The sequence below is a fragment of the Micropterus dolomieu genome, linkage group LG17 (assembly GCF_021292245.1).
Source record: "Micropterus dolomieu isolate WLL.071019.BEF.003 ecotype Adirondacks linkage group LG17, ASM2129224v1, whole genome shotgun sequence".
NCBI lineage: Eukaryota > Metazoa > Chordata > Actinopteri > Centrarchiformes > Centrarchidae > Micropterus > Micropterus dolomieu.
The window spans coordinates 1,941,686-1,951,295 of NC_060166.1; the positions used below are offsets into that span (position 1 = coordinate 1,941,686).

At 42.6% G+C, this 9,610-nt stretch overlaps 1 protein-coding gene across 1 annotated transcript; it reads right to left on the minus strand.

Annotated features, from left to right (window-relative positions):
- Nucleotides 1-944: 944 nt before the first annotated feature.
- LOC123985994 (myb/SANT-like DNA-binding domain-containing protein 3) lies at nucleotides 945-2,174 on the minus strand. Its single transcript, XM_046074027.1, has 3 exons — nucleotides 1,738-2,174; nucleotides 1,472-1,628; nucleotides 945-1,258 (listed from the first exon to the last, which is right to left on the minus strand). Exons 1-3 carry the CDS (start codon nucleotides 1,942-1,944, stop codon nucleotides 945-947), a joined length of 678 nt encoding a protein of 225 aa, XP_045929983.1. The 5' UTR covers nucleotides 1,945-2,174.
- Nucleotides 2,175-9,610: the final 7,436 nt, after the last annotated feature.

A 9,610-nucleotide genomic window follows, 5' to 3' on the forward strand; every position in this document is an offset into this window, starting at 1 on the left:
GCTCTGGAGCTGTGGAGTCTGGATCTGTGGCTGCGGGTCACCTGCTGCCCCCGTGTTCCTGCTCGACACCCTCTGCTGCAACGACTATTGTTGCTAGTCTTATTGTTATTATTGTTATTATAATCATTAACATTACGATGGTTACCATTAACACTATTATAAATATCTGTACCATTTTTCATTTAGTTTATAGCAACATTACCTTCACTGTCTGTACCTCTGTGTGTATATTGTGTAGGCTGCCTCTCTCTCTCTCTCTCTCTCTCTCTCTCTCTCTCTCACCCCAACCGGTCGAGGCAGATGGCCGTCCACCCTGAGCCATGGTTCTGCTCGAGGTTTCTGCCTCTTAAAAGGAAGTTTTTCCTTGCCTCTGTCGCCTAGTGCTTGCTCTTGGTGGGAACTGTTGGGCTTCTGTAAATATCATCACAGAGTACGGTCTAGACCTGCTCTTTTATGAAAAGCGCTGTGAGATAACTGTTGTTGTGATTTGGCGCTATATAAATAAAATTGAATTGAATTGAATTGAATCATACTTGGTGACAGTGGGTATGCACAGACCAACTTCTTGTTCATCCCTTACCTTCATGCAGTCACACCTGAGCAGCAGCAGTACAGCCGAGCTCATATCCGTACCAGAGGTACAGTGGAGTGCATGTTTGGTGTATGGAAGAGTCATTTCCAGTGTCGCGCTTTGAACCAAGAAGATGCTGTATTGTCATTATTGCAACAGCAGTGCTTCACAATTACCTCAGACAGCATGGCTGCCCAGATCCTCAAATGAAACATAGGTATGAACCAGATCTTGCCATGGTTGAGCCAGACAATGACAGGTATGGACTGGCGTGCAGAGATGCTTTTGCTTTGCGGCACTTCTCACAATGAAGTTACCTCAGATGATTGAAGACAACAATTGCCACAGATTGATTATGAACAAAAGTTTTATTTCACAAATTGAGATATCGCGACCCTGAACTGGTGCTGGTTTCAGTAGAACATTGGCACTGCTGCTGCTTCATGTTTCTCTCTTCCTCCTTCATGGCTAAATCAACATGAAGTATTTTCATCTTTATTTCATGTTCATCTTTTAAATACTTTACTTTGTGCTCATGGAATTCCATGGACAGTTTCTCGTACATGGTCAGCCTCTTGGTCCTTCTCATCTGGCCAGAATTTGTGACACCATCTTCCCTCCAGGCTGCTGCAGCTGTAGTGGGCTGACTTTCATCCTGTCTCAGGACCTCCAAACTCTGGTGATCATCTGAAAAGTTTTATATTGTAGCATTAGTGAACAATATGTATTTAAAAGTGAAGTTCATGAAATATTTCTGGTTATAGGACTGCAAAAAATGACTGACAACAATACATATTCCCCGCAGTTTAAGGATGGCACATATTGAATTATTGTGGCCTACCAATCAGGATTGGAACGGGGCCCCATGTGAACTGTCCAAATGATCATCATCAGGGATACCTTCCAGGGGCTGCTGGTTATCAATGATTGAAGTCAACAAGTCTCCTAGGTCATCGGTCTCTGGTCTTTCTGGGGGTCCACCACCAGTCTTGAAACGCTCCCTACGTGCAACAGCATTTGTCTTCTTTAAGTTCATTTTTAAATTTTTCCACAGGATCTTAGAAAGATGGAACAATATAAAAATATTAAATTCTGTATGATGCTGTTTTTAATATACTTGGATCACAATGAAGCAACATTTCAAAGTGACTGACGTAGTAGCTTACCTGAAGTTGTTGAAGTGTCCTGTTGCTTACTTTTTCATTCGAGTTAAATTCATTGCAAATTGAAGTCCAAGCATTCTTTTTCTTGTTTTCTGTTGCTGAATCATGCTGTTTGTTCTCAATAATTGGGTAGTTTGACACAATTTGCTTCAAAAGGGTCCTTTCAAAATCACTGAAATTCTTTGAACGTTGTCTTTTACCTTTGTCCATTGTTTGGTTGGGTGATTTACTCCAGTTCCACACAATGTTAATGTTTCTTCAGGGTCCAGCCCTGGTTTTTGGAGCAACCTCAGGTCTGCACCGAGTGCACAACATTACTCTAATCAGGCTTCACAGAGAGTAGCTAGTTAGTCCTTATTAACCTTAGTCTGCAACTCCCTAGTCGGGTACTACTTAATCTCAAATAAAGCAATGTCTCGGAAAGCCATTTTTTAAGTCCGTATTAATTTCAGTAGGATTAACCTAGTCCTCATTTATTTGTGTCCGGGAAACCGCCCCATGGTGTTTGAAGTTAATGATAACAAAAAACTAAACATGTCTTCTAACCTAAAACACCAAAAGGTTGGTTAAAAGCTCTTTTTTTAAGCAAATGCACTTTACCATCAACAAATAATCAAACTGTGGCTTCATCAGATGTGTCTCTCTATAGCTTGCTTGATTAGAGGGCTGATTTCCCAAGCATCTCTTTTCGTTCACCTCCGGCAGCAGTGATAAATGCTTTCAACTTCAAACACCTGCGTGGAGACCGTCTTGCAGTGGTTGGTTTTAAATGTGTATGTTGTTAGTCTTTCTAAATGAAGTAATTGTCTACATGGAATAAGATTAGTTGCTTTCTGTCTTCATGTTATTTTGCAACATAGGACTACATGTCACAGAAAATATAAGCACAATCAAAACAGTGCTCTGCCACGCATTTGTGGACATAAATTTCCCTCTATTGGTGCTTTGAAGCATAACATGCATTCAGTTCCCACTGACTTTCTGTGGTGTTTTTATATTTGAATCTTAGTCTTAGTCTTTCTAAATGCAATCAGTATTTACCTGGACATCAGCATTTCCTTAAAATAGTTGACAGCATATAAATATATTTATTCATTTTGGTGATGCTTTTATCCAAAGCAACTTACAATTGTTAAGTATGTCAGAGGGCGTATGCCTCTGGAGCAACAAGGGGTTAAGTGTCTTGCTCAGGGGATACGTTGGTGTCTCACACTGGATTTGAACCCATATCTCTCACACCAAAGGCAAGTGTCTTAGCCACTGCACCATCACCACCCCACATATATAATAGCATTATACACATGGTGAGTTGGTGTTGACCGGGGCAGTCCATGGAGTGGAATTTCAATGATTTGCCACGAAACAGGAAGTTGTTAACTTAAGTGTACATGCTCAAATCTGTACCAAACTTTATCTGATTGATAATGGTCCCACACCCAACATGTCTACATGCCAAAATTCAGTTATAGTCATAGCTCACCTACTGGCAACAAGAAGTAAGCCTTGTGCGACATCCATTATGCAATTAAAATAAATTTTATCAATATGATGTACTGGGACATAACGTATCATTACTAGGTGCTCTTTGCACCACATAGAGGACAAAGGAAGTGACTTTTGTATTTTGAAGTATTTTGTTCAGCGTCCAAAGTGCATGACACTTAAGAGCAACACTTCCTGTCATGCTTCACGTGTAAGGGCCCGTCCAACGCTGATTTCTGCTTTAATATTTAACTGAATTAGTCTGTGGCATGTGTTTCTTTTACCTGTAGGTAGCGCTATAGGATTTTAAATTGCTGATGGAACAGTACTTTGCAGCAGCAGCGGTAGCAGTCACAGCTAACAGCTGACAGCTCTCACATGTATTTACTTTAGTAAATACCCATTCTAGTTATTATTTGTTGTTGGGCGCGCCGGCTCAAATTCCTGTGAGCTGGAATGAGCTAGAAACAGTCCGATTGACTTGAAATTTCTCATTTTTGTCCTCTACAAAAAAGCCTCAAGGACCTATAAAAATTTTCCGCCATTTTGAATTTTCAGTGAATCATCATTGGATCAAACCTATTAACAGTTGTATAAAGCATGTAAATATCTCAATTACTTTTCAAGATATTGACCAATGAACTTTGAACATAAACATAAATCAGCAACCATAGGGCCAATCATCACAAAACTCACAGGATATGTTCAGATAGGTGCCTCAGACATACCTGGACAGTTTGATGTATATACGCCACTAGGGGGCGTTACAAGCGCAAGAAAGGTGCTTAGCATTACACAAATTACACTATAAATTCATTCTCCAATCATCACAAATCTCTCAGGATATGTCCTCATGAGTAACTGAAACATGCCCTGAAAGTTAATAAATGCAAACACACTGCAGGTGATATAACGCAAATCAGGCTACAAACCACAAAATGTTTGTTCAATCAACAAAAAAATTTCTACAATATCTACATATGCATATACTCCCTGGTGATGAGATCACTGGAGCTGTGAGAAGTTTCCTCCGGCTTCCAACACTCCACAATCATCCCGGTCCCCAAAAAACCCTCCATCTCTAGATTAAATGACTACAGGCCTGTCGACCTGACATCTGTAGTCATGAAGTCCTTTGAAAGACTGGTGTTAGCCCACCTGAAGGACATTACAGGCCCCTTGCTGGACCCCCTGCAGTTTGCAGTAATGCAGTCAACTTGGGACTGCATTACATACTGCAACACCTCAACACTGCAGGGACATGTGCAAGGATTCTGTTCATGGACTTCAGCTCAACACCATCATCCCGGACATCCTCACCACCAAACTCACCCACTGTGCCAACCTCCACCTGTCACTGGATAACAAACTTTCTGACTGACAGGAGTTAGCAGGTGAGGCTGGGGAACATCACATCCAGCACCCAGACTATTAGCACTGGTGTCCCCCTGGGGTGCGTGCTCTCCCCCCTGCTATTCTCCCTCTACACCAAATAACTGTGTATAATATCCTGAAGTTTGCTGACGACACAATGGTCATCGGCCTCATCCAGGACGGTGATGTGTCGGCCTACAGACGGGAGGTTGATCAGCTGGCTCTCTGGTGTGGCCAGAACAACCTGGAGCTTAACACGCTCAAAACTGTGGAGATGATCGTGGACTTCAGGAGGAGCCCCCCACTCTTCCCCCTCTGTCTCTAATCTGCCACCTGTTTACTGGGTACCACTTATCAGAATCAGAAGATCAGAATTAGAAGGAGCTTTATTGCCAAGTAGTGTTTAACACATACAAGGAATTGGTGGTAAGGTGCTACACGTAAACATACAGTTGACATAAATAAATGTAGAAATATATAAATATGGAATAGACAATGCAAGTTATATAAGAATATTAAAGAGAATTATTTGCAGAATATACAACTATTTGCAGAACATGTGCATTATTGTAGGTTTGTGTAGTGCAGACGTATTGCAACAAAATATATAAATTGACAATATAAATACACAACAAGGATTTAACAATTAACATTATCCTCACAGAAACTGATGTAGGACATCACAGCCTCTGTAAACTTGTCCAGATTGTTGGTAGCAGTCCTGAAAACATCCCAGTCAGTGCAGTCCAAACACGCCTGAAGATCCTCAGCAGCTTCACTGGTCCACTTCTTTGATGTCCTCACTATAGGTTTACAAAACTTTAATTTCTGTCTGTAAGCAGGGATCAGATGGACCATCACATGATCAGAGTGTCCCAGTGGAGCGCAGTGATGGCGTGATAGGCACTGCTAACTGTGGAGTAGCAGTGATCCAAAGTGTTCCCCTCTCTGGTTGGACACTTTATAAACTGTCTGTATTTGGGGAGTTCTTGGCAGAGGTTTCCTTTGTTAAAGTCAGCGAGAACAATAACAAGGGAGTCCGGGTTTGTCTGCTCCACACACAGTAGCTGGTCGCCCAGCATGCGCTGTGCGTCCTGAACGCTGGCCTAGGGCGGAATGGAATCACCAACCAGAGTGAATGAAGCAAACTCATGGGGGGGGCGGTTTACAGTTCATGATAAAATATTTCAGATTAGGAGACCAGTGCTGCTGAATCACGGTCATGTCAGTACACCAGCGGATTTCGGTATCAGTTCACACAGCCACTTCTCTGTGAAGCACAGAACAGAAGATGAATAAAAGTCTCTGTTTTTCCCCACCAGTAGCTGAAGTTCGTCCATTTTGTTGCACATCAAGCGCATGTTAGAAAGAAATATTGCCGGTAGCGGTGTGCGGAGTCCCTGCCAGCGAAGACGCACAAGCGACACAGCTCTTTTCCCTCTCCTGCTGCGCTTCCCTGCCCGCACAACAGCAAGAGAGCCCTTCACCAAAATGTCCAATAATTCCACTGATGACGCCAGAAAAGTGGGAACTAAATCCACTGGAGTTGTTCCCCTGATGTTCATGAGCTTTTCTCTGGTGAAAGAGCAGCTGGAATCACAGCCGAAAACTGAGTTAATACACAAAAACAAAACAAAGCACACCTAACACCGAGGCAGCTATGCTTAGCGCCATCTCGTGTTTGTGTAATTATTATTATTTATTCATCATTCTCTATCTCAGTGCTGGTCACACTATTCATTCTGTTATATTGTCATATTGTATATAATCCTTATTCATTCCAGCTTCCTTTGTGCTATGCTCCATCGCACTGTGTACATGTATTCATGTATGTTTATATGTACCTGTATATCACATCCAGCTCCGACATGTACATAATAATGGTTATAATAATTTACTCCTGCATCCTTTGCACTCTGCTCATCACACTATTGTCTCAATCTGTCTATATTGTCTTTGTTTTATAGTGTGTATATGTGTTCTCTATACTGTAGCCTGTGTTTGATTTTATTATCGTATTATTGTATAAGTTTATATACAGGCTAAGTTTGTCATAGCGTCATAGTGCTAGACAGTTTTGTGTACTGTACTGTGTGTAAGAACTATAATAGTCTGCGGATAGCAACAGGTTAGCAACATTGCTAACAACAAGCTAACGTCAAACGGTCACTGTCCTACTGACAGCGCCGTGCGTGACCTGATAAGCACCTTTGGCTCTGAGGGAGGCCATCCTGTACCTGTCTTCATCTTAATCTTTCTGAGAGGATTGCAAAACATGACACCAGCAGTTATCTGGATGATGCTGTGAAACTGAGCTTTTACTGGCATCTGTTTTGAAACCATTTTAATAAAATAGTACGGTTAATAATACTAGTATATATACGTTGTGTATATTTAAATTAAATTATTATATAGTCTAATATGAAAGAAAAATATTTATGCTCCATGATGTCTGTAATCTTGAGTAGGCTTGTTCCCAGTAAATGTTTTGTTCTTTGCAGTCAGTGCTCTCCTACAAATAAAAGCTGTAGTTGTTTTTTAAGGAAGGTCAACTAGCGTATTTGAAGAACAATTGCCCAACACATACAGATACATCACACATTAAAACAGGATTTTTATGGCCGCTTGCGGCTATATTAGCGATAGTTTTTGTGTTGGCAATCTGCTTTTCTCCATTTGCCGTGAGCTGGAATGAGCTAGAAACATGAAACAGTGTGCTCTACAAAATACCCCCAGGGTTCATTAAGATCCACCAATAAAAAACCTCTGCCATTTTAGATTTTTTGAAAAACACATTTTTTTACATCTCCTCCTACACCGTAGCTCTGATTGCCACCAAAATTTCTCTGCTTGTTGAGCTTGTTGATAGCTCTTTTTGTTTTCAGATATTGACCAATAAACATGTAAAGGGGCGTGGCTCAAGACATAAACAGACAAAAATCCGCAACTGTTGGTCCAATCATCACAAAACTCACAGAATATGTCCACATGAGTGCTGGAAATATGCCCTGAAAGTTTCATTCAAATCGACCACTTGGGGGCGCTATAAATGCATCGTAACTGGACGTGAAATGACAAATCTTTTTTTTTCTTTTTTTTTTTAAACCTGTCCTGCCCAGCAGCCTGGTATAGAGTATGATGACATGGATACCATATTGTGCCAGACAGATTTTACTTTAACAAGAGAGTATTAAAATACCCCTTTGTTTGTTTTATTATTTATTTAATTATGTATTGATTTGACACCGGGCCGGACAGGGGGGCAGACACGGGGATGGGGGGGGCACAAACAGACAGCACAGAGAAAGGACAACACCTGTAAGAGAAGGGGGATGGAAGGTGGGGACAACAGGGAAAAGCAGTGGGAAACACCAATTGCAGAAAGCAATGAAACCTGCAATAGAACAGAGAGGGGGGCTTGGGGAGGAGAAAAACAACAAACAAAAACAAACAATAAAAATAATAATAATAGTAAAAGACAACCAGCCGAACAGCAGCAATGAACAGCTGACATAGTAAGACAACTAAGAGAAAAATGAAAACAAGAAACAGTCACACACACTAAATAAGCAACACAGCACAGCCACGAGAGCTGGAATAATAATTAATTTAAATAAGTAACTGAAAGAAAAGCATCAGGAATAGTTCTACCAGGGACAACCTAAATTTGTTTGTGTCTATGTGTGAGACTGATTGTGTCTGTGTGCGTGTGATCAATCAAAAAAAAAGACTCCCAGATGCACCGCGATGCAAACGCGGAAGACCCCGACCCAAATGCCAGTTGACAACGTAATGCCGACGGTACGCAAAAAGCGTAACCCGCGGAAGAGCAGCGCCCGGACCGACCGCGGCGCGCACACAACATAGACCAGTGCTCCCCCCCCACCCAGCACCCCACCGCCGCGCAGCGAAAAACCAAAAGGCCCAAATGCCACGCAATCATCAACACCAATGCACAAGTGACGAGCCCAACGCGCACACTGCGCGAGCACGGCGACACCCAATGCCCAGCAGCCCCCCGCGAATCCCGCGTGTGAGGTCGGGCAAACGAGAGAGAGCAAACGCAACAACACGACAGTGAAAGCCAGCGGAGAGAAACACCAGCAGCAAGTCCCAGCCCGGCAGCAAGCGCGCCGCACAGGTCACCGTGCATCCGCCAATAAAAGTCAGCCGTCCCCCCAGCCGCCGGAAAAAACTAAGGCTGCCGGCGCCAGCCGAAATCCCCCATGCCCAGCACGCCCGCCGTCGCCGTGCAACACCAGCCAAACCAGCAACGAGGCAAAATCAACTAGCTCAGCTGCATGCCACCAACAACCCACCCACCCGTCAAGGGCTGAGAACTCCAGGCACAAACCCAGAACAAACCGGAGCACAGCCCTGCCCCGCACTCACACTGCACATCCTGAAAACTAACTATATACCTCAGTATCCAGAGGGGTCCAACAACTGGCCGACAGAGAAGCATGGATCCGAGGCCAACGAAGCAAAACAGGGACGCAAACAGGTCCCTCCAAGCCAACGAGGAAATGCCTCCCCTGGACTCCAATGCACAAACTAAACGCCCAGCAGCCATTCAGAGACCCTGCCCATGGAAAAAGCACAATGCATCAAGATGCATCGACAATCGCCCCACAATTCCACTGCAGCCCCGTGGAATGACAATTCAAGCTATAGATCAGAAAATGGTTGTCCAGTTGTTACAAAATTTGAAGGATATGTTTTCTAACAATGTTGAACCATGTGTGTGAAATAATTTTGAGGGTGATATTGCGAAAAAAGGTATGAACCCGTGAATCGCCGCTTGCGCTATATTTCATAACATAACAATGTGTATGTTCTAAAAAATCAGCTACGGCTGATTTTCTATTGTCAAATTTCTGTACTAGGATGTCCATATATGGGCAGAGGGAGGTTTATATATATATATATATGCATGTCTTTTTATACCTTAACGTTTTCTCTCAATATTAACCCTTAACCTTCCTTCTCATACTCTGTATTAGTCTGCTCACAGATGTAG